Source organism: Lissotriton helveticus, chromosome 1_1 (genome assembly GCF_964261635.1).
Source record: "Lissotriton helveticus chromosome 1_1, aLisHel1.1, whole genome shotgun sequence".
NCBI classification, from domain to species: Eukaryota; Metazoa; Chordata; class Amphibia; order Caudata; family Salamandridae; genus Lissotriton; species Lissotriton helveticus.
In genome coordinates, this window is record NC_136057.1 from 1,427,889,637 (window position 1) to 1,427,916,060 (window position 26,424).

General features: G+C 44.3%; 1 protein-coding gene across 1 annotated transcript in view; it reads right to left on the reverse strand.

The window, feature by feature from the left end:
* The window catches only part of LOC144764150 (complement C3-like), a 604,987-nt gene that overhangs the window by 37,015 nt on the left and 541,548 nt on the right, over positions 1-26,424 (reverse strand). Inside the window, exon 45 of the mRNA XM_078650287.1 lies at positions 11,220-11,355. Coding sequence (XP_078506413.1) covers positions 11,220-11,355 — 136 coding nt within the window. The remainder of the gene's footprint in view (positions 1-11,219; positions 11,356-26,424) is intronic.

The window sequence follows — 26,424 nt, forward strand, 5'->3', positions numbered from 1 at the left end:
TGCTACAGGTGCGTCACTTTTTGTGTCGTACCGGTGGCGCATTTTACTGCTCCATATTTACACGGACAGGAAAAGCCACCCTGCGTGGTTTTTCCTGTCCTTGTAACTATGGCCCCTTTGCATGCAGCAGTTTGCGTGAAAGGGGCGTTCCATGGGTGTTGCTGTGGGTGTTCCCATGCAACACCCTTGGTACCAGACACATTTCCAGATTCACAAGGAATCCTGAATCTGGAAATAAATGTGTGTGAATGCTTGACCTCCCCAGAAGAGGCGTAGGGAGGCGCAATAAGGAGAAATATATTCATGGGGAGAAATGTATTTGTATCTCCTTGTTTTCTTTTCCCCTTTCTAAGCGTGCTGCGGCACACATAGAAAGAGAAAATCACATCTAATGATTGTTTATGTGCAGGAAGCATTCCCTTCCTGCACGTAAACAATAATTGAAACAATGACGTTTTTCAACCTATATGTGTGCTAATGCAGGACACATAGAAGTTGAAAAACAACACTTCAGATTGTTTTTGTGTAGCAAGGGAACCCTTCCTGAACAAAAACAATCTCCCCATGAAACAGGCATCCTTGCACCATGGTGCAAGGGTGCCTGCTCCGGTGCATGGCAGCAGTTTGTGCACCAGCGCAGGGCAAAGCACAAAGATGTGACATATTGTTGTAAAGATGTTGCATCCCTGTGCTTTGAAAGGGACTCAATGCACTGAGTCACTTTCTTGTAAGTCTGCCCCTTAGAGTCTATGGCAGATATAGGGAAGGCTGGTAATTAGTCTTGCGATATCAAGAAGTAAACCCAGAGGGAATGGAGCATGCATGCAGCGCTGGAGCACTATCCACTGCCACATCCAAAATCGAGTTAAAGTCACTTTCGATAAGAAGGTGTCCCCTAGAAAATTCTGCTACTATGGCCAATAACGGCACATAAAATTAGTAATTTCCTTTGTTTGGTGAACAGAGAGCAATAAGCGTAAGTCTCAGGGATCCCAGCCGGAGCCGAAGCCCATATGTGTAGTGTGGAATTAAGACTGAAACCAGTAGAATCTAAGTCGTTGTGTGTCTTTTTGCAGGAGATACGTTTCCTGCGCTATTACTATATCTATGTCTTTGCCCTACAGCAACAGAAACAGAGCTCCTATTTTGATCAGGGTATTAAGGCCCTGAACCTTTAGCGTGAGTACTGTCAGAGTGTGCATGCCCATGAGGCATATAGTGTTGTATTGACTTATCTCTGGGGAATGTCAAGTAATTCAGGGGTGTGGTATTGCCTAATAGATGTGGAGAATAGGTAAGGGCCCTGGGACCACCCATCCTGTCTTGTCACATAGTTAGGGAGAATAGGATCTTTGACCAGCAGATATCTAACACTCAAGAACAAACAACACCGAGACCATAACTGACTAGTGGTCATCATGTGGATCAAATCAAGCATTCAAGTTTAAAACATAAATAATCGACTGAAAAAGGAAAAAGAGTAAAGAAAGTCACAATTGTGCAGCAGGAACGGTTGCCATTAGGGCTAGCTCCAGTAAGTGTTTCCGAGCCCTCAATGATGTTCCGGATTGTCTCTACATCTCAATAGGAGGTACCGATGGTGGTCAAGGTCCAAGCCCAAGATGCCCTCTCTCCGCGACATGGGTTCTACAAATGAGGGCGTAGGTGAAACCTGGCTGGGCACCCACTCAAATGGGTGCAATACCTAGGCTCCGCACACTCTATGTCTGTGGGACGGATCATCATTCATCAGTCTTCGGAAGCTGAGGGTGAGTGATCTTCTCTCTCCTTTTGGCGCCATAGTCTCCTTTTTTCTGCTCAGGACTTTTTGGGGTGCGCCAGGCTCCTTGAGTGCTGGTTCTTGCTTTGGAGCCAGTTGGGGTAAGTTGGTCAGCATCCGCCAACAGACCCATTATTTGCCTCGCGTCCTGAGTCCCTCTCACCATGTTCAAAGTTCCTTTATAGGAAAAGATTAAGCAAAAAGGTTGACCCCAGCCATATGGTATTGCCTCTCTTTTGAGGTGGGTTGTAATATCTTCCAATTTTTTTCATTGCACCAAAGCCTGCGGAGAGAGACCTTGAAAAACGGAACAGAAGCTGCCACAAAATATCACAGAACCCTGCCGATGAGATGCTGCTTTTATATCTTCTTTTTCTTTGAAAAAGTGCACTTGGGCGAGGACATCTGGTATCAGATTCCGCTTTTGCTGAAAAGTCAAGAAGACCCAGTGTGTGCGATCCAGTTTTAAGGTATTTGGGACCAGGTTGTGTAAGAGCTGCTTTAACAGACCCAGGGCAAAGCCATCCAAGTCCTTGTTAGTGATCGCCACAGGGATCCCTCGTATGCCGACAATATTTGTCTTCAAATGGTTTTCCAAGTTATCCAGCTTGTCCGACATTTCTTTATGTTTTGACTCCAGCATGCTACTGTGCAAGACATAGGGTCCTGTTCCTTGATTGTGGTAGCCATGTCCGACTCTTCTTGCTGTAGTCGAGCTCCAGCCCTCTGCACTTTGCAAGATCTTCCGCTGGATCCCGACTGAGACCAGGAAGACTGTCACCCAGGCACTCGTCACCAGCCGACTGGACTACGGAAACGCCCTCTACGCCGGAACCACAGCCAAGCTACAGAAAAGACTCCAGCGCATCCAGAACGCCTCCGCCCGACACATCCTGGATGTGCCCCGACGCAGCCACATCTCCAGCCACCTGAGGAACCTGCACTGGCTCCCCGTCGACAAGAGGATCACGTTCCGGCTCCTCACCCACGCACACAAGTCTCTCCACGACCTGGGCCCCAAGTACCTCAACGACCGCCTGACCTTCTACACACCCACCCGCCAGCTACGGTCCACCAGCCTCGCCCTCGCAGCCGTACCACGCATCCGAAGAGCCACCGCCGGAGGAAGATCCTTCTCTTACCTGGCTGCCAAGACTTGGAACTCCCTCCCCATCCACCTTCGGCTGACCCAGGACCATCTCGCCTTCAGGAAACAACTCAAGACCTGGCTGTTCGAGCAGTAGCATACCCCTCCCCCCAAGCGCCTTGAGACCCTCCCGGGTGAGTAGTGCGCTATACAAATGGCATGATTGATTGATTGATTGATTGGAGTCCATTGATCTTGTTTCCAAGATGAAAACTTCCTGTGGAACTCTGGCACAAGGGAAAAGATGTCGCATTTAATGGTCGGTGCTTGCAATACTGGGTCATTATCCTGGTGGAGATCCACAGGGACTTGGCCGGAGCTCACGCCCTCTCCCTTGTCTTGCCTTTTGCTATAAAGCATATTCTTAATGTTTGTGAGATTTGCGGGTTTCCCTTCTGCCGTCACCATTGTTGGCTGAAAGAATCACAGTCTTCTGGGCACCCCCTCACTGCACTCGGTCTGCTCAATGCGCCTCTACCCCCAGGCTGTGAGGGTGGTTTATAAGTTCTTGATCCTCCAACTGTTTATTGCTTGAGTATGGGGCCAAACTTTGATGTTCGGGTCCAACTTCCTCAAATCGCCAGGAGAATAAGTCCTCCACCGGCATTTGCATTGCTGTCCCTTATGCCATTTAGCTCTATCTGGCTATGCAAAAAGGGAGGTTTGACCTTGGGACTGTAGCAAGGTGGGGCCTTTTATACTGAAAACATTGGGGAAATGACCTTGCTACCGTTCAGTGTTCCTGCTCGTTAATTGAACAGGTACACATGACGAACCAGCGTTATGTTGCGCTTAGTTCTGGTTATTTATTTAACCTTTTTTCTTTTTGTAAATTTCAAAATTTCCTATTGATCTTAAAGCGTCTGATCATGACAGAAACACATTACATTTATATTCATTCAAAATCATGATCTTTCAGTAAACAAATAAACTAAAATTGCATAACTGTGAATGTGCAATATTTACAAACAATTACAATAATACACTGCTCTCTTTACACATTGTTACACATTGTTTGAACAAAAAACTTGTGCAATTTGATTCCCTGAAAAATAAAGGAGCAACAGAAGAAGCCAATCAGTTCCTTCAAGAAATGCTTATCAAACAGGTGCCGACGCGTTTTGAATTCCAGTGGGACTCATGGAACTCTCATCAGGGCTTTTCACTTTTCAATCTGGCTCAATGGGTAGAAAATCTGCAGAATTCAGATTTACATTGTCTCTTTATGTCCATGTGAAGGTGCTTTCTATGTTCTGCAGAGGCTGAGTCAATAGCAGCGTCTTTTTACTAGTTCGTGGCGTTTTCTCAAATATTTACAGCACCGCTCACATTAATTTCTTTCCTGTTTGCTAATGGGCCGCGTTATGTTTGAACCAAGCCGAAACACCGGATACCTTGCCACGGAGATTCAAACCTCTTCTGCTTAACACAGCGTCACCTCATTCTTCCTCGGCTTGAGGACTGCTAAAAGGGAGAATGTGGTTAATGATGATGGATTAAACCCTGATCAGTTGACAGGGGGTGAGCGCTTGTAATGTTCAACACTCCGTCCATCATCCCCTTTGGTTTTGCTTTGTTCGTCCTAAGTTGGCAGGGTATGCCCAGACGTGGGTCCCTTGCTCACTTTGCCACTGGATTCAAGCTAGCCTGGCTGATGACGGCTGATTAGCCAGAAACCGGTCCCAGGATGCTTGTTTCCGGTCCAGGGAAGACATGGCTTGGCAGTTCTGGCTGGACTGTTCCCATGAGGCACAGGGTCAGACTGATTTGCATATGGTCATGTCTGAACTGGGGTGGTGGAGTGAGCTAAAGAATGATGATGAATTAAACCCAGATCAGTTTATTGGGGGTGAGTGCTTTCAGTGTTCAACACTCCGTCCTTCATCCCCTTTGGTTGTGCTTTGTTCGCCCTAAGTTGGCAGGTAATGCCCAGACGTTGGTCCCTTGCTCACTTTGCCACTGGATTCAAGCTAGCCTGGCTGATTACGGCTGATTAGCCAGAAACCGGTCCCAGGATGCTTGTTTCCGGTCCAGGGAAGACATGGCTTGGCAGTTCGGGCTGGACTGTTCGCATGAGGCACAGGGTCAGACTGATTTGCATATGGCCATGTCTGAACTGAGGTGTTGGAGTGAGCTAAAGAATGATGATGGATTCTACCCAGATCAGTTGACTGGGGGTGAGTGCTTGCAATGTTCAACACTCCGTCCATCATCCCCTTTGGGTTTGCTTTGTTCGCCCTAAGTTGGCAGGGCATGCCCAGACGTGGGCCCCTTGATCACTTTGCCACTAGATTCAAGCTAGACTGGCTGTCGCCGGCTGATTAGCCAGAAAACGGTCCCAGGATACTTTTTTCCAGTCCAGGGAAGACATGGCTTGGCAGTTCGGGCTGGACTGTTCCCATGAGGCACAGAGTCAGACTGATTTGCATATGGCCATGTCTGAACTGAGGTGTTGGAGTGAGCTAAAGAATGATGATGGATTTTACCCAGATAAGTTGACTGGGGGTGAGTGCTTGCAATGTTCAACACTCCGTCCATCATCCCCTTTGGGTTTGCTTTGTTTGCCCTAAGTTGGCAGGGTATGCCCAGACGTGGGTCCCTTGATCACTTTGCCTCTAGATTCAAGCTAGACTGGCTGTCGCGGGCTGATTAGCCAGAAAACGGTCCCAGGATGCTTTTTTCCAGTCCAGGGAAGACATGGCTTGGCAGTTCGGGCTGGACTGTTCTCATAAGGCACAGGGTCAGACTGATTTGCATATGGACATGTCTTAGCTGGGGTGGTGGAGTGAGCTAAAGAATGATGATGGATTAAACCCATATAAGTTGACTGGGGGTGAGTGCTTGCAATGTTCAACACTCCGTCCATCATCCTCTTTGGTTTTGCTTTGTTCACCCTAAATTGGCAGGGTATGCCCAGACGTGGGTCCCTTGCTCACTTTGCCACTGGATTCAAGTTAGCCTGGCTGATGAGAGCTGATTAGCCAGAAACCGGTCCCAGGATGCTTTTTTCCGGTCCACGGAAGACATGGCTTGGCAGTTCGGGCTAGACTGTTCCCATGAGGCACAGGGTCAGACGGATTTGCATATGGCCATGTCTGAACTGGGGTGGTGAAGTTATCTAAAGAATGATGATGGATATTAATAATTGCACTAGCACTTTAAAACCCACCCCGAAAATGCTTTGGATGGGTGATTTTAATGCACACTGTTGTCAGTTATCAAACTCAGCAGCATGCAGTTTTAATGACAATGAAGGAGATCCCTTACACCATTTTAATCATAATCAATATGGAGAAGCCTTGAACAGACTTCTGGTGATTAATAACCTAGAGATGTTTTAATCCGATTGATACTTCCTCTGGCATGTTGTATAACACGTTTGGTACCCCGTCTCAGGGTAGTACAATCGATTACATAATCGCAGCAGAACCCCTTAACTTATTTTTGCTGTGAGATCAATTATTTAAATTTTAGCGATCATGCTGCAATCACTTGAAAATTGAAATGGGCGGATATTCATAAAGTACAGATGAGGCATATTAAGCTTGTGATTGCAAAAGCTAATGGGATAACATTAAAATTGGCCCTAGCTAATAAAGCACCCTTGTCCCACAGATAACCAAAAAGAGACAGAAAGACATTCTAACATGCTTAGAACCTGCCTCTAACCCGTCCCAAATAACCACAACATTTGAGGCCATATTAACTGAGGTTAGGCACCATCTATCTAGGAAAGAATCAACTACATTAACAGCAGGACCAAGATGGTTTGGTCGTGTGTGCACTAAATCACTAACAGCTTTGCACCAGGCCCTGGGGGTAAAATCTAGAGCTAAAACTCTAGTGAAGAAACTCCGCTTCCAGTACAATGAGGCCAGAAAAAAAATAATCAACATCTTGAAGGAGGCATCATGGGAACAACTCCACCAAGCTGCTATTGCAAAAAATCTAAGGACTTTTGGAGTATTATCAACGCCCCCTTTCTCAGATCACCATCAGTTCGTACATTGGACTGTCATATTGAGGAGGAATCTTGGGTCGGGTATTTTTCCTGTATATTTGATCCCAGTGCGGAGGGGGTGGTAACACAGAACGTACCCATCACCCTTTTCATTGACCCACCATTGGTCTTTGAATATCATGAAGTCAGAGAAGCTCTTACCCAGTGCTCCACTAACAAAGCACCAGGACTGGAGTGTACCCTCATAGATTTCTTCGTTGATCAGCCAGATCTGTGGGGCCCGGGGCTGGCAAATGTTTTTAATGCAGTCGCAAAAGTGGGCCCACCAGATTCATGGAAGAAATCAATTTTGATACCAATGTATCAGAAGAGTGACAAATTGGAACCTAAATATTACAGGCCCATATCGTTGTTGGAGAGCGCTGCCAAACTCATGGCCAGGATTTTACTGAATCATTTAGAGGATTGGGCAGCTAAAAGCAAGGTTTTAATTCCAGTCCAATACAGTTTTAAAAGGAGTATATGGCACCCAAGATCAATGCCTTAATCTTAGCCTGTTAATCACGAAGTCTACCCAAGCAAAGTCTGATAGACTTTACCTGGCGTTGATGGATTTGTCCGCAGCTTTCGACTGCGTGGCACATGAACACCTATGAAAGATAATGGAGGAAATTGGCATAGATAGGGGCGATCATATTATTTATAAGGCAGCTTTATTCATCAGCTATGGCCTGCATCAGATACGGGAGAGAAGGAGAGTGCACCAGGGTGTTTCCAATTAACAGAGGAGTCCGCCAGGGTTGCGTACTCACCCCATTTCTTTTTTCTATTTACACCAATGGGGTAGAAGCGCCCCTGACGGATTCTACACTAGACGTCCCAAAAATGAACAATGTCCGCACCCCAATCATCCTATATGCTGACAATGCAGTGCTAATTGCCAGTACGGGCCTGGCCATACAAAAGTTATTAAACATCTATGTAACCTATAGGCAAAAACTAGGGCTTAAAATTAATGAGTCAAAATCCTTTATTTTATCCCCTGGAAGGATGAATAGGAAGGTCCTGAGTTTTTATATTTCCGGGAACATTTTCTTACCTAGGCGTAACATTCGATAGACAGCTATCATGGTCATGTATGCGCGCCACTAGTGGGTTATCATTAGAGAGAAGGATCAGCGCTCTCCATTCCTTTATTAAAAAACTGGGGACGAAGCCTATCGATATGGTAAGAAAGGTTTACACAGCTAAATCAGTGTCGTACCAACTTAAGTGGCAGGTATATGGGGTCATACTAATACATCTCCCCTCGAAGTGATAGAGGACACCATCTGGAAAAGCTAATGGGCCTTCCCATAGCTTTTCCAACTTTATTACCCATACAGAATTGGAGGTCCCATATCTGTCTCATACAATCTCTGTGGCACCATTAATTTTGTGGCACTCCATCTGGAGAAGGGAGTCTATTCAGACTACCAAAAGCCTAATTGAAGATTGTTTATTCATGGAAAATGTACATAGAATTCCATGGATTTCATATATCAAATCTACCTTCTCCGCTTTAGCTTTAGAGCGCCTATTTACTACCCCCAGGGATTGCATGAGCATCTCAAGGCGGGAGGTTAAAGCCTATTTCCTTAAACAAAGAGCAGATGCCAGAATTGTTCAAAGGCATTGGTAAAACTGTATCTCAAAGGTCCGAAGTCCCAGGAAGGGATAAAGTCATACCTATTCACTGAGGCTCTGGTCCCCCGCTTTAAATACCAGAGGTGAGGTGGCAGCTCTCGCGCCCGGAAAGCGGCCATGCCCTGGAATGCCTGTCCCTTTGCTTTTCGGAAAACTAGGGAGCATCTGGCTTTTAGAAAGCTTCTGAAAACTCATCTCTTTGCCTAGGTTTCATTTTTCCTTTGCTCTTCGGAACACTAGAGAGCCTCTGGCTTTTAGAAACCTCCTGAAAACTCTTCTCTTTGCCTAGGCTTCATTTTCCACCCCTCGCTGACTCCACACCTGGACTCTCCTGAGTATCTGTGAGCGCTATAAAATTAAATAACATAACGTAACACAACATAAAATAACTGTGTCAAACGTGCGTCATAGATTCTTTTCAATTAGATTCCGACTGAATCGTATCCTGTGCATGTTGGCACACCCTGCAGTGCAGGTGTCGAAGTCTGTTTCTAACCGAGGCAAACCTTGGCATGCCCGTTAGGAGCCTGGCTGCCGCATTCTGCACCAGCTGGGGTCTGTTCAGGTGCTTTTTTGAATGTTCAAGTACAGACTGTTGCAGTAATCCAGCAGTGACAAAAGGATGGCTGAGACTGCAGTCCTAAAGCTGTCCTCTGGTAGGAAGTATTTTATTTTCCTCAGGATTCTGAGGAGGAAAAAGCATGTTGAGACCCCTCCCCCCACTGACCTGATCACCAAAGGTAAGTTTATCATCCATAATCACCCCAGATTCTTGGCCTTCACAGATGGTGCTGGAGGTTTACCCATTTCAATGGACCACATGTCTGGCGTCCAGAGGTTATATATTTAATATACATGATTTTTAATTTGTTAAATATTATTTCTTTCTTTTTATAACCTTTTATTTATATATATATTTACCCCTCCGCTATCCAACACTTTCCCTACTGTTGCACTCACTGGAGTGGGAATAGTAAATCTTTCTCCTCCGCTATTCAACACTTTCCCTACTGTTGCACTCACTGGAGTGGGAATAGTAATTTTTACCCCTTTGCTATCCAACACTTTCCGTCCTGTTGCACTCACTGGATTTGGAATAGTAATTTTTACCCCTCCACTATCCAACACTTTCCCTATTGTTGCGCTCACTGGAGTGGGAATAGTAATTTTTGTCTCTCCGCTATCCAGCACTTTCCCTACTGTTGAACTCACTGGAATGGGAATAGTAAATTTTACCCCTCCGCTATCCAAAACTTTCCCTACTGTTGCACTCACTGGGGTGGGAATAGAAATTGTTACCCCTTTGCTATCCAACACTTTCCCTATTGTTGCACTCACTGGAGTTTGAGTATTAAATTTAATTACTCTGTTATCCAACACTTACCCTACTGTTGCACTGATTGGAGGGGGAATAGTTATTTTTACCCCTGCGCTATCCAACACCTTCCCTACTGTTGCACTGACTTAATTGGGAAATGTATGTTTGAATATTTTTTAATAGTTTAATGTTTCAATTTATTATAGATTTTTGTTTTTTATATTTTAAATCAATATTTATTTCTAGTTTTTATATAATTTTAAACCATTAACATAATTAAAAATAGTAGTTTATTAGATGTTCTATTAAAATGTATATTACATTTATTTTATGTTATTAAAATTAAATATTATATTTAATATATATTATTTAATTTTATATTTATATAAAAGTCAATATTTTATACATCTATATTTTTTACATCGATATTTTTAGTCAATATTCTTGTACTTACCTTTTTAACCCGTTGGCTGCTTCCGCTTTTTTGCGGCAGTGCGGCCGTTTTAAAAAATGGGCGCGGCCGCGTCGGCCATTGGCCGACAGCAGCACCAGCGAGGTAGTGCTGCCGTCGGCCATTCGGCAGCATGGAAGGGGTTAAGTATAGGAGTCAATGTTTTTGTTGTCTATATTTTTACTCGATATTTTTTACATCAATATTATTTACATCAATGTTGTGTCAGTGAACTGGTTATGAGTTTCACATCGCAGTGGAATATTACATGGGTTTAATAGTCTGCATTCTCACAGACACAGGAAAAATGTCTTGTCTGAAAAACAGGCTACACTGCTACTACCACTTTGTTATACACATAGGGCATGGGCAGTAGTCATTATATGAGGAAACACTTGATGTGCCCCCAAGGTCATGGAAGAGGTCCTAGACCTTGCATTGTCAAGGGCAGGTCTAGGCATCTGTGCACACACTAAATTAGTATGATGCTAAGGGCAAAGTAATAGTCTGGATGTATATTTCACTTGCATTAAGTCACTTAGGGCAGGAACACACACCAGTTTACCAAGCAGGGGACATTTCCATCCCTACAGTCATCCTCATTATCTTTATTTAACTAGCAGCATTAACACGGGATGGATTTGAATGTGCAGCCTTTCATTAGTCTACAGTGAGAGATTCACAAGGAAGTGTGGTAGAGTGCCACACACTTTTCCCCCTCGTTGTGCTCACAGATACTGTTGATACCTGGATCGCAGTATTTTTGTCAGAGCAGCCAGCGTCCACACAGACACACACGACTATCCTGAGTCCTTACACACTGGACTGTGCTATTACATAGGGGTGGGCGTGAAACCTTCTGCTGTGGATACTCACTCAGTCTTCAGATCCCACAGGTCGGTGCTACTTCCCCAGACCAGATATTTGCTGCCGATGTTGAACTTCAGGGAGTCTCTGCAGGCCTGGTGGCTGATGAAACGCCGCGTACTTTCCTGTGGTACGAGGTCAGACCCTGGAGGGAAAAGTCATGTTCAGTTAGTAGGACACAAAGGGTTAAAGGCCTGGGACACTGGATAACTGGAGCACCGGGTAGAACGGGGGGGGGGGGGTTGTTGGAGGGGCAGGGTACTAAGTTCTACATCCTAGAATAGAAGAACCCAGGATTCAAACTAGATATTTGGGATTTACATATACATTGCATTTATATACAATTAATTTACATTGTGCTCCTTTACATAGACAGTGGTTATTCTGATATTTGACCAATGGTCTGGCACCACCTGAGTTGGATACCCTTTCCCAAAACCATGAATGCAGGCAAATTGAAATCGATACAAGCAAGCCATCTTTAATACTCTATTGCTATCTTTACTTGATATGTGTCTGGCTCTGGTTAAATACACCTAGTGCTCCATCAAATGGAGAAAGAGACTATAATTTATGGGTTTTAGTCTATTAAATAAATATATTTTTCTGACAAATCATCATGCTGGAATGTTTTTACTAAGTGAATTTATTGTTGAATTTTTGCAACATGTTATTTTATGTATGTTTGTGTCTTTTATGGTCAAATTTTGACCGAATAATGATGATTCTATTCTACACTTGAATGCAGCTTGTGGCCTATGCAAGTAACACTTAGGAAGGCTACCTCTCAATAGCTTTCCTATTTCAATAATAACCTTAAGCAGGAAGTGGGATTTACAGCACTGGGAAATAGCAGTACCCCTACAGCCTCCAAAAATGTACCCATTAAGAAGAGTGTGCACCGGATGGAGCTGCGTGGAGAGGTCAAGGGGGGGGGGGGGGGGGGGGGCGGGACTCTGGTCATCATGAATAGACTTTATTGCGTACTGAGTTTGAGGCTGCCCCTTTAGGGAGCCTGTATGGCTGGAGCCCTAAAGAAGCGGATAATCTGTCCTCTCCAGTGACAGTGAGGACATTTCACTGCACGGTCTGCAAGAGCGAAATACTCCACTGCACTCCTGGCCGGGCGGGATGTGGTGGTGGGGGGGGGGGGGGAGGGGGGAGGGGGTATTGGTTTGCAGGAAACGAAAGGACGTGCCAAGCCACTCTGCAGAAAGATAATCCACTTTATTATGCACACAACGCTGGTTACTGCACCGTACTGTCAGCCGAGAGTGAGACATTCAACTGTACTCCCCCTGGAAGCAAGTTATTATACAAGACAGTGAATGGAGTCTGATATCCCAGAGTACTTTGTGCAAGCACTGACAGTGCACTGCAGTCTCTGTAGAGAGTGCATCCAGTGCTTAATTTGAGACGGTGGTTTCTGGTGCTCTGCAGCAGCACTTAATTGTGAACTCTGGCACCTATGACAGTCTGCCAATTGGTGGTACTGTTTGTGTGATTTAGAGATGAGTGGAACTACAGCTGTTTCATTAATTCAGTATACATTAAAATGATTACTTCCAGTCGCCCAAACCATTCTTATACGTTTGAGAACCTGGAATAGTCTGAATTATCCCACTTGTAGAACTGTTATGGTTAATAGTTGCATAGGTATTGCCATTGGCGGAGTTTGCCAGGGCAATGGGTGTTTAAAGCTTCAGTGGCCTCCTGATAAGTGCCCTGGCACATATTATATTATATTATAAATTAAGCACTGCAGCCCTCTGCATTCTGTTGCAAATGTTGGCTATTCACTAGGATTTTGGCAGAGACTGAGACTGCAGTCTCTGTAAAACCTAAGATGGTTTACTTTCTGGCGTCATTCTTCACACAACTCTGGACGGTGTTGGGGTGGATGCCATGGCCACTGGATGGCATATTTTCTGAGTTTCTCCCGCTGGGTGAATCGATTGTCCCCAGTTCTGGTATTGTCGACACAATGTATTTTAAGCATACTCGCTTTAAAATGTTGAAAGTTTTCAGTTATGTTTGGTGTTTTTTTCAAGAGATTATTTCCTGGTATCGACCCAATTTAACCAGTTTTCATATTTGGGTTATAATCCTAACTTTCCTAAATGTGTCCATGATGGTTCCTGGGAGATTTCGAGAAGGGTTCATCTTCTGACCGTAGGACAACTTTTTGATGGTGTCTTTTGCTCATTTGGTAATTTACAGCAGCGGGTACCCCTTCTGTCTGTGTTTTTCTTTAGTTATCTACAGTTGTGGCACTTTATCTTCAGCCTTAAGGAGGAGGATCTGAATTGCAATAATAATTTATGTCTGGATCTCATAAGGAAAGACCATGTAGAAGAAATATCAGGTTTGTATACAATTCAATCTATATGGCTTCGACTTAATTGGCAATTTGCCTTTGGTAACTTTGGTGGTATATCCAGCACGGCAGTTTCGGCAGGTTTCGAAGCTCATTTTGCTGGGGGCATTCCCTGGCTATTCCCCCTGTCTAGCTGGTATATATTTCTCCTCCATTATGCTAGCTAGGCCGGTTTTGGCACCATTCTGGCTTGCTAGTGAGCCACCTGATCCCTGGATCTGGTTGTGGGAATTCCTACAGACGAGTAGGCTTTAGATGGTGCTAGTTGAGAAGGACTATCCCAGGAAAAGGCTGGGTCTGATTTGAAATGGTTTGGGTCTAGCTGGCTGATATGGCTGCTTCCCAGGGTTGGTCCACCTAGCCTAGTACTTTGGTTTCTATTTTGTTTTTCCAGAATGCTCTCCTTATCCTAGGTATTATGTTGCATATCTATTTTTTAATTATTATGTTTGTCACTATTCAATTCATTTATGCCAGATATGTTATGTAGTTGTACCCCTTTGCGAATGAGTTGATTCCTTGCTGTTTAAAATTAAAAATGTAAAAAAAGAATTAAAAAAAAAGATTGCAATCTCTGTCGAGCGAGGCAGGATATATCAATGACCTTGTATGGAAGCACAGAGAGAGAGATGGGTAAGAAAAAATCAAGCAAGCGATAGTCAGAGAGAGAGAGAGATAGAGAGAGACAGAGAGAGAGAAAGAGAGAGAGAGAGAGAGAGAGAGAGAGAGAGAGAGAGAGAGAGACGGAGACAGACAGAGAGAGGGTGAAGATTATTCCACTACATCATTTGACACCTTCCTCTTGCAAAATAAAGGCATGATTTCTCAGGTTTCAAACAGATAACTTGCATAAAGATGACATCACAGGAAATGACATCACATGTCATTTAGCCTGGCCATGATATCACAGTAAAAGACATAATATAAGATGTGGCCTAAATCAAATAGCAATAAAATACTTTAATATAAAGGAAATAGCTATGGGCTGGGGTGGTTAGGCTAACCCGATTCAGATAACGTACTGAGCCTCACGGAAACATGGCAGCAGATGGGGGCTGACGGCCCATAATAACCCATTCTTTATTTACTGACCATATGTGGTCTCCTGGTTTGCCTTGCTTTTCCCAGTAGTGTTTGCCCTGTGTACCTTAAGGCATGAAGCGTGAGCTTGTCAGTCTGCTGATTACTCCCAGATTTTTCGTGGTCCCTATCTTCACCCGTACTCTCTTCAGTATTTTAGTACTATTTTTTTTTTCACAAGTCTTTATTGAGATATTTTTTAACTGTGTTTTACATATGATCCCAATGTGCCTCTGCCTGTGCCCCACTTGGCAATTTTATTTGGGGTATAATATAGCTGGAAATAGGTTTTGTAATACTGGGCTTGTAAGTTAGCTGACATTAGCCATGATTGGGATACTTCGAAGGATCTCTCACTTGTCCCCTCCGCCATTTCCAGTTTGTCTTGCCATTTTGCCGTGAATTTTTCCATATCGTCCGGTAGTACAGACGTCAGGTTATCATAAATGACTCCAATCTTAACAGTCAAGCTTCGGCTGATTATCTCAATTGTCTGATTTGTTTTAAAAATGTGGGTGGGCCTCCCCCTTTTTTCATTAAGAAGTCTCTGATTTGTAGGAATTTAAAGAAGTCTCTTTGGTCTAGCCCAAATTCCCTCTTTATTTCCTCAAATGACTTAAATCCTGTGTTTGAATAGAAATTGCCACACCGGGTAATCCCTGCCCTTTGCCACCTTTTCATGCATGTATCGTTGAAAGTCTCTGGGAGGTTGTTATTCCCCGATAGAACAGTATAATAGGAGAATCTCCCAATACCCAGGAGCTTTCGTACGTTATTCCATGCCATATATACACCCTTAAGAGTTTTAAACCGCACCTTTTTAAAATAACAATTATATGTTAATCACTAAAGATGTTCGCTAGCTTCGTTGCCTAAGATAAGTTCCTGTGGTGTTGGGATCACCCCCTCTAGCTCGGTGTGAGATACTATTGTTTTTTGATTGTCTATTTAAGAGTAAAGTGAAGAAAGAGAAAATCTTCATAGAATAAGGGAGAAAAGAGGTAAGGAAAGAAAGCGAGAATAGGAGTGAGTAGATGACAGTGAGAAGAGAGGGAAGAGAAGATACAGAGGGAAGGAGAGCTAAATAATGAGGTGCAAGGATGAGGATAGGAAGTGAGCCAAGAAACTGTGGGTTCAAGAAAAAGAAGATGGGGAGAGACAAAAGGGAGTGGTAAATGAAGAAGATGGAAACAGGAACAAGGAGATGAATGAATGAATGAATAGATAGGCATTTGTAGAGCACATTGCTACCAGAGGCCTCCTAACCCTTAGATGGGAAGGACATTAGTATGAAGAAAGAAGCAGGAAAAAGGAAAAAGGAGGAGTGCGGGGAAAAGGAGGTGAGAATGAAAGGCATAAGAACAGTGAGTTTGACAAGCGAGTAATAAAGGTTGTTAAATTTTCATTCTTAGGGTAGTCTTTCCCCAACATTTGACCTTTTAGCTATTTTTTGTTGATTCTTTCTGTTGGCCTTAGGAGTTTCAGCACTTTTCCACTGCTAACTAGTGCTAAAGTGCATGTGCGTCTTCCCTAAACATGATGACATTGGTGTATACCAAATTAACATATTTGTTGTACTGATAAGTCCCTTGTAAAGTGGTATACCATATACCCAGGGCCTGTACTGCAAATGCTACTAGTGGGTTGCAGCACTCATTTCGCCACACACACAAGCAGCCTTTTAAAGCTGTCTCAGGCCTGCCACTGCTGTCCCTGTGTGTGCAGTTTACTGCAACTTAAACTTGGCATTTAAAATGACTTTAAATACACACAATATAAGCCGAAGTCTCAGTATTTAAAGAAGAACAAGAAAATACTCAAAATGACCAAGACTCTAAAAGTAAATGCATTTTATATATATGGATACCCATCACTCACCATTCCAGGTGACATGCTTCATCATCTGGGTATCCTTTGTAAGGGCTAACACCCTCACTCCAGAATGGGGGAGCCCAAGAATGTTATTTTGAAAGGTATGGATGCAGAGATGAGCAGATGTAAAGTATGGGGTGTATATGGGATATATCTGTAAGAGACATTAGTTAGTGATAGATTCCATACCTTAAAATATCCCCAGGCGTCAGACTGGATCCGGAAAGTTTTGCTTAGCAGTACCTCTGCGCGTCAATAGGTAGCGTCCTGCGGCTCCGCGTCCGTCACTGGCGTCAGAATGCGCGGAGATGACATCATGGAGACTACTCCGGAAAGCAAAACTTTCCGGATTCAGGCTGATGCCTGGGGGTATTCTAAGGTAAAGAATCTATCCCTAACGTGTCTATTTCAGATTTGGCCCTCGAACAGTTGTAGGTTATGCTGCTTTCATAATGAATCACTATTGCATATTTTATCCATTTGTCCTCAACTGTTAGAAGAGAGGAAAGCCCTATTAAAATCCATCCTTAAAGAAAACGGGATGAGGACATGTCGCCAAGCAATTACTACTTGCCTCTCTGGGAAATCGGCTCATTTGACCACACAGTTTGTAAAGTTTATTCTTATTGCAGAAAAAAAGTTAACCTTAGAGTGTGCCACCTGATGTTAAGGGCTTGTGATAACCAATAATTGGCCTTTTCAACGATGCTGCCCCAAAGATGTTATTGTCAACTATACCTCCGTAATCTGACATCTATATAGAATGTTGATTGACGTAAGAAAGGCTTCTTTGAAAGGGTCTGCAAAGTTACACGGTATCTATGGCATTTTAATTTTAGCATTTTATTTTTTTGACACTAAAAAAGGGTCAATGTAAGCAATTCTTAGACGACTTTGAGAAAGGCTCCCTTTAAAAAGGAACTGCACAGTGGCACTTCACCTATGGATTTTTAATTATTACATTTTTTACATTTGAATTTTAAAATACGGGGTAGTGTAGGCAATTCTTACAAAATTTCTTAGAAATTGTAATTATTCATTTTATAAACAATGTAGCGTCGTCTTTCGTGACTTGTGTGAAACATCTGATTTCTATATTAGAAATGGAACGTCAACCGGAGAAGGTTGCCATTCTTGTAATGTATACATATAAAGGCACTTTAGCAATAGCACTTTAAATTAGGATCTGGAGAAAAAATCTTCAAAATACAGCTTAACTATGGTGTGATTGCTAAATTGAAATATATAATGTATCTTAATTTACACTTTACAATGTTCTGTTTTGTCTATGCACAATTTAATCTTTTTTTATATAGTCTTCCTGTTTGTAATGATTTTTATTAATCAACAATAAAGTATGTTCGTAAAGAAAGCAGGGAATAGAGACAAACAAATACAAGCAGGAGAACAAAATAACAAATGAAAGCAGAGCAAAACAGAAAAAAGCAAGATGGATGAAATGGGACAGAAAGGCGTGGAATGCCAATCCATGTTTCTAATTTCTATGAAATCCCAACTCACGGATCAACAAAACTTTTCATTTCTTAAGCTTGTGCAAACTGTAGGGAAAGCAGCCAATGAACAAAATCAGCATAATAAAAAATCGATTGAAACTTAAAGGCTTATAATGTATGCAGTTTCCCCTCCTTTAGTCATTCACTGCAGGACACTGCACTGTGTGTAGCAAGTCAGTGTACACTGAAATAGATGGAATACATACAGCAGAAAAGAACACTGTGTCTGCTAAGTCACTGCACTGTGCATGCTTCAGTACACAGCACTGCCAGTGGTGAGCTATTACATACTGCCAAAGTCGGACAATATGATGCAATGAAAAAGACTGTGTCTGTCTAATAACTGTATGGTGCAAGTGACAGACTGCACATGGCAGTGCACAGCTAGATGTAGAGACTCACTGTATAGTGCTGAAAAAAGTGGTGCACCAGTGTACGGTGAGGAAGGCCCTGTGCTTTAGTACATATCATTGTGTGAGTTGATTCTCCGCTCACTTTGGGAGATAACCCACATACTGCACTGCACAGCATTGTGTGGTGATGTAATATACACTGCCAGATCCAGGCGGCACACTACAGGGCACACCAATGTGAAAGGTCAATAGTTTACACTGCACTTGGTCCTGTATACTTATTTCACCTCTGTCAGGCAGTTAATAATATGTAAAACTTTAAAATATTAACCTTATAAGTGTTAACTAATGCTGCAGAGAAATTGCCGTGTATTATCTCTGAACAATATATATTGACCTGAGTTTAGATAGAACTGTTTAAATACAAAAACTGGGAACTACTGTGGCAAAGTGATGTAGAGCAGTTAAAAATGTTATGGAGGCCTGTACTTAGATGTAAGGGTGAATTCAGCAAGGGAACTCAGGAACTTTGGCAAAGGAAGGGGAGCAAGAGATGGGATGGCAGGATGTAGTTTTCTTGATGGGTGTGATCACCTTAACATTGTATTGTTTTTTTTTGCTTGTTCGTAAATCTTAATAAAAAAAAAATAGAAACCTAAACACAAAAAGTGCCAGCATCACTTAGGGACAAAGTGTGAATTCTGAGAAAATCCGTTTAGAACTCCGTGGCCACATCCTTGTGCACCCAGGAACAGCATTACGAGGACAGTTATTATTCACGAACTAGGGTGGAATAATAAAATGAAAGAGTGTGATATGAAAGATAAAATGCTGGTTTAAGAGTCTACTTCTGGAGTTGTGTGCTTATCTGCACCCATATGATTCAAAACTCTATGGCGGTCCTGCTGGTTATGGAGCAACATCGTGCTTCCAGTCTGCAGCATTATTGCATCTTAGTTGCTAAGTTAGTCAAGAATGTTTTTCTCTGTGGAAGCTCAGAGCATGCCCGGATTTTGTGTGGGTGTTTTATGCCACCGAGCAGCTGTGTGCCTTAGCCGCCGGCCTTGCAGGTCTTCCCTATTCATTCCTGTAACCTTTATTTATCAACAAAACATATCTAGCTAAGGGGTTTGGAAGAGAAATACATTTTGAAAAGCATTTGAGTCTCATGTTTATTGCTGACAATCCAGCAGGCACCTCACTTGCTTGCGTAGGGGAATACTCAATATTGTACTGTTGATATTTGCTGCGATCACGTACAGCAGAATCACGGCCCTTGGTTGGTTTTTCAACATCTTACCTTTTAATATTTAACATGAAGAGACCAACATTAAAGTTCTTTCCAAATGGTACTTATAAACGAGCTCTGAGGTAAACAGCCATCTGGATTTAGGCCCAAATATAGTTGGCGCCGAATAGGAATTCCAAGAAATTAGGGTATTAACCCCTTGTCTGCGGCGGTAATTCCGCCGCGGCGGTAGGGGGGGCCGCGCGGCGCCACCATGCTCGTGACGGAACCACTCCGTCACGAGCCGCGGTGGCGCTGTGCTTGTGAGGGAATGGTTCTGTCACGGCCCCGCCAGATCAATAGAATGCCCGGTGCAGGCGCGAAATCAGCGCCGTGTAGGCGCGGCGGCCGGGCCATGACGGAACCATTCCGTCACCAGCACAGCCCCACCGTGCGCAAGGGGTTAATGCACATGAGAGAGAGAGGGACAATGCACATAGATGAACAACAGCGCTGATAGGTTTTCAATGTCATGTGATGCGGGGGTCGCCCAATGGGAGAGCGAGTATGTTATGTGACGTGAGGTGACTCCCACAGAAGTAATGAAGGGAGGGCCATAAACAACTTACCTTTTTGCGTATTAACATGAAGGAACCAATATTAAAGTACTTTCCAAAGGATACCTTTCAACAAGTTCTGAGTTAAACAGCCGTCCGGATTCAGGCACAAATGGAGTTGGCGCTGAATCGGAAATCCAAGAAATGAGGATATTAACACACATGAGGGAGAGAGGGGCAGTGCACTTCAATGAACACCAGCGCTGATAGGTTTTCAAAGTCATGTGACAGGGGGCATCGCCCAATTGGAGAGCGAGTATGTTATGTGACGTAAGGTGATTCCCACAGAAGTAATGAAGGGAAGACAATCATCATTTTACCTTTTTACTTATTAACATGAAGGAACCTATATTAAAGTACTTTCCAAATGGTACCTTTAAACAAGCTTTGAGCTAAACATCCTATAGTAATGAAGTCCATGACCAAGATGTAGTTTCAATTAGATTTATTGAGTTGCAGTTACAAGTAGTTGAGTTCTTGAGATGCAGCCCCACCAGGAGCAGTCTGCCTGCTGCTCAGCCCATACTCCAACTGTCCTACTCAAGCATCCAGGCACCCGAGCATTCCATTCATGTCCATCACACCAACATTCCATGCATCACGTTCACACTGGCTGAGCAGCTAGGGATAAAGTAACAAGATAAATGTAATACAGGTTACTACTTAGCCATCCAGATTCAGGCACAAAAGGAGTGGGCAGCAAATTGGAATTCCAAGAAATAAGGATATTAACGCACATGAGAGTGAGAGGGGCAGTGCAGTTCAACGAACACCAACACTGAATAGGTTTTCAATGTCATGTGATGCGGGGGTGGCCCAATGGCAGAGCGAGTATGTTATGTGACGTGAGGTGAGGTGATTACCACAGAGGTAATGAAGGTAGGACCATCAACATTTTACCTTTTTATGTATTAACATGAAGGAACTAATATTAAAGTACTTTCCAAATGGTACCTTTAAACAAGTTCTGAGGTAAACAGCTGTCCAGATTCAGGCACAAAAGGAGTTGGCGCCAAATCGGAATTAAAACAAATGAGGATGTCAACAGCACACAAGAGAGAGAGATAAGCAGTGCATATTGACAAACACCAGCGCTGATAGGTTTTCAATGTCATGTGCTGCGGGGGAATGCCCAATGTGAGAGCGACTATGTTATGTGGCGTAAGGTGACTCCCACAGAAGTAATGAAGGGAGGACCAAGAGAAACAATGCAATGCCCATTAAGGAGGAGGGAGGAGGGGTCATCACATGCTGTAACAGTGTGATGGCCAAACAAGATGTTCTCAAAGTGAAATTGCCAGGGAGGGAGCTAAGCACAGAAAGGAGGGGCATTTAAACAAAGCCACCAATAACAAGCAGGCATTTAAAAAAATACACACCTGTGGTGTGTCAAACGCTGATAGAAGAGACACAACAGGTCAAAGCTCGACCTAAAAAGGAGGGTGCGAACAGTGGCAGAATGGAAGCATGAGGTGTGAAGAGTTGGTGGGTAGAGAAAGAGCAATAGGTGGAAGACAGAAAAAAGATGGTGTGTGACAGAGAAATGAAATATAAATTAACTCATATTTATATAACACTACTTTTACCTCAGAGGTATCCTGGTGCTGGCCCACCCAAGCTCACAAAACAAAATCAATCGCTCTTACACCTTCAACTGGAAAAGGGCAGGTTTTCAAGGCTTTCCTGAAGTTCATTAAGTCCTAGCAGGCTCTTACTAAGAGTGGTAAGATGTTTCAGAGTTGTGTTGCTCTGACTGAAAATGCACTACCACCTATTCTGGCTTTCTTAAATTTTTTAATGCAAAGAAGATTTGCTGTTAAAAATCGCAGAGTTCTAAGAGGTACACAGAGATTAACTTTCCTTTGCAGAAAACAAAGGCCAGTCTTATAAACTGCTCTAAAAGTGATACAAAAAGAAATCCCTCTGGTACAGGACGCCAGTGTAACTCACAAAAGGGAGATTAAGTTTAAGTCTTTTTTAAGAACTCCTTTTACTATCAGGTTTGCCCACCCCACTTAAAGTTTCCTTCTGACCACCTATAGACCGATCATATTTCTTCTTTGAAGTAGGCCCAAGGTTTTTTTTTGCGGGCTACTGGGCGGAATTTAACGGGGTGTTGAGGAGGTGGTAGCTTCTGCTCTGAAGGTACTGTTAGGCAAGGCTGGTCAGGTTACATGGGCGTCATGGGCAGAGACAGGGTCAGGCTGTTGTAGAGGTGTTGAGTGGACTGAATGAGGTGTTTCGAGGACCCTCTTTGGTACTAGAGTGCTGGAGGAAGCTTGGGTAGCATCCTGGATATGCTAGTGAGATTATCAACTGATTGTGTGATAGCAGCAGCCTTCACTTGCTCATAGCCACACTAGAGGACTAGGGACTTTAGAGGCAGTGAGTTCTGAGGAGTGGAGAGGGTAGAAGTGAAGTCAGCTGCAGGAGGAGGAGTTGAAGGGGCTGTAGGTAGACAAGGAAGGGGCCACACCAGGTAAGCAGAGTTTCCTCACCATCCAAATACCAAGGCTGCCAGGAATGGTGCTGCAATGGAAATGGCAGAAAAATGGGTCCACTTGCACGAAGGCAGACTAAGCAGGCATTGATGCAGACAAAAGTGCACCAGGACAGGTAGTTGTTTTTATAAAAGTTCGTTGAGGACCAAATTCAACATTTAGTTTAGTACTAGCTGGAAAATGAAGTAGGAAACTCGTATCTTCTCTTAGTTTCTCCAACATTCATTTGAGTCGTAAATGATCATGACAAAGAAACGTTTGTGAGGTGCAGCCAACACGTGTTTCGCCCCCTGCGGCCTGTGAGCCGGGGCTTTCTCAAGGCGTTTGATTGACAAGGTAAGAGAATGGTGCTGGAGCTAATGGGCAGGAAGTGGCGAGGGAGGGATGGCTGGGAGCATAGCAGGTGGAGTGAGGGTGGCAAGATAGGCTCGCCTTATATGCCTTCTGTTGGTCCTCGGGCTATAACGTCCAACAAAAGCTGGCTCTGGCACCAAGGCTTGGGGAGAGTCTAAAGATATAACGCAAGAAAACTGCCATGTGAAGGCCAGGACGGTGGTGCTGTGCATGGTGACGTATCTGAAGGAGCGTAACCTGCGGGATGCTTGAGTCAAGAGAACAAAAACAGCAAGCAGGGCTGGAGGATACCCATTTTGTCCAATTAACATTCTGAATGGAGAAAACAAGTCAAAGAAGTAGCTTGAAAGGCTACAGCTCGGGTGAAGGGGGAGGGAGACCATTGGGAGAGTAGAGATAGAGCCAGTGTTAGGGGCAGATAGGACGTCTAGGAGTACTAAGTATGATTGTGTATATGGATGACACATAGGAAGAGAATTTTGGGGTTATGTGTGCATTTTGATGAGAAGCAAGAAAGAGGGGAAGACCCATGCGAGAGAGCTGGATGTGAATTTCTGGGTACAGTCAATGGCTCTGACTAGGGTAGCACCTACCAAACATATAGTGAGCGGCCTCATAGTTCAGTATGAGCCCTTTCTGGTAGATCCCATACAATATGGGTTAAGGGGATGTGTTACTTCTGTCAGACAGAGCATGTTGGTCCTACATTATGGGCTTATGCAATGTTGCATTATGTAAATTTGGGGAGACGTGTGCTTAGTGAGGGCTAGAACACCTTGCTTTGGGCATTGGGAGGCATGCAGGGGCAACAGAGTAGAGGAAAGGGGTCATAGAGCCTATAAGAAAGAGCACCTATGCCAATTAATATTAGAGTGTTGGAGTAATATGTTGTTTTACCCTGATGATGGGATGCTAGTCAGTGGGTGTAATGAGGGGTTTCACTTGGGGAATCAAGAGCCAAGTGAGGGGACATGAGCTGGTATTTTTAAATCGACTGCTGTTATTCCACAGGTAATATGAAACAATTAGGATAAAAAAGTTGCTGAGGGCTGAGGCAATTTAAGAATTTGGTTGTATTGCCACAAGAGGTGGTGGCAAAAAACAAGCAGGGGGGATTTCAGTATTTTTCAGTACTTTCCATAGTCTGAAGACCAATCAGTATACAGCTTTCTTGCCACAAGGTATGGCACTGTGCATTATGTGAGCTTGAATGATTCCGTAGAATCGTGAGACACTGTGAGACGTGTCTTGAAATCGCGAAACGTGATAAAAGGTTAGCTTTCCATCTTTTACCTGTCCAATGGTTTTTTTCCCTCCTAGATATGCAATTTGGAGGCAGACAGTTTGGTGGACTAGCTTTGGAGGATGTTATTGTCCCCCGCGCACTACGATTCACCCTCTATCTCCTTCTTGGTGATCTTAATATTCATTTAGACCAGGCAGATGTAGGGGATAAACAGGAATTTTTTGATTCACTGAACCTTGCCCAGCTTACTCAACGGGTTAGCCTACTGACTCATCTTGGCGTTCAAATTCTTGACACCATTTGTTCCAACTTCCCCATTATTGTTGAAGATCCCCTTCCGGTGCCCTGGTCCGACCATTTCCTGTCCAATTTTTCCTGGGCTTCGGATGGCAATGATCTACTTGGCCAGTCTGGTTAAGGCCCTGCCTCCGCCAAAATCGACCCTCTCATTTTCAGCCATGCTCTGGCTGGGTCAAGGCCAGCTCTTTCTTTTTTTTTTCAGAACAAATTTTATTAGTGTTATGGCAGTTGACAGAATACAAAAGAAACACTGCTTCCAAGATTGCAGAAAGACAGTGAGCATAAAGGAGCAACAGCGTTCAAGAAATTCAGTCAACATTGTCCAACACCCCCCTCCCCGCATCCCCACCCGGGTCCCACCCCCCTCCCTGCACGGTGTTCATATTGTCCAGAAACAGGAGCCAAAGCAGCATGGTAGCGACAGGCGGTCAGTTCACAAGGGGGTAGTATAGACACAATCCATATCAGAGGCTTGTGGCGCCGGGGGGTCCAGCAATAGGCCTCTATAATCAGCCCATTTCTTCCAGATCCTATAGTGTTTCTTGGGGCAGCCCCTGGCCTCAAAGATCGGGCGTTCCAATCCCATGCTAAAGTCCATGCCCCGCTTCCACACCCCCACTAACGGAGCCTTGGGGGCTTTCCAGGCTTGAGCTATATCCCGTTTGGCTATTGTAAGACCCAGAAGGAGCAAGTGCAGTTTATACAAATTACCCCCAACGTTTTCCATAACGTGGAGCAGGCCCAGCTGTGGCGTGCGAGGGAGCTCCCATGCCAACACCTCCTCCAAGCATTCCCACACACCGGTCCAAAACCTCTGCAGCCGTGCACATCCCCATACTGTATGTAAGAAGGAGCCAACCTCACTGCCACACCTCAAACAATCCGGGGAGGCTATCAGCCCCGCCTTCCACAATCGTTCCCTCGTGAAGTATGCCCTGTGCAGGTATTTAAATTGAATAAAGCGCAGGCGCACCGCTATCGCTGCTCCCTTAGGGGCCTCCAGGGCTTCTCTCCAGTCCTCCTCCTCCAAGTCTCCCAGATCGCCCTCCCAGACCGCCCGCAACTTATCAAGAGAGGGGGAGCAATGCGTAACTAATGTTTGATATATGGTTGAGATTTTTTTCGATTCCAATTCCCCCATAAAGACTTTTGCTTCTAGGGGACTAAACTCCGGCAAGGACGACAAGTCCGCCAGTGTGGGGGTCAGGGCGTGGCGGAGCTGTAGGTACCTGAAGAATTGGGACCGGTGCATATCGAATTCATCCTGCAACATCTGGAACGATTTGAGGACTGTGCCCTTCAGGACGTGGCCCAGCGCCGAAATGCCTATGGCATCCCAGCCCTCAAAGCCCCGGAGCGCAGCCAGGCCGGGTAACCTCCCATTATGCCATAGAGGAGTCTCGCCCGTGAGCGTGTTCCACCATCCCATGCGGCGAAGCGCATCGCGCCACACTTTGAAGATTACTTGTGTGACCCTCGGAAGTCTCTTCCGGATAGTCGCCGAGTATAAAATAGTATGGAGCGTGTGTGGGTCCATCATATACCTCTCTAGGGCATAGGTCGGGTCATTGCGATCCCCGTACCACCATTCGTTAAGAACAAGTAGGTGCGATGCTTGATAGTAGGACTGGACATCAGATGTGGCCAGTCCCCCACAGTAGGTCGACAGGAAGCAGGTGCGGAGCGCCACTCTTATCGTTCCACCGGCCCATAGGAACCGACCTAGGGCCGAGTTCACCTGACGAAACCACTGCTGTGGAACTGGGTACGGG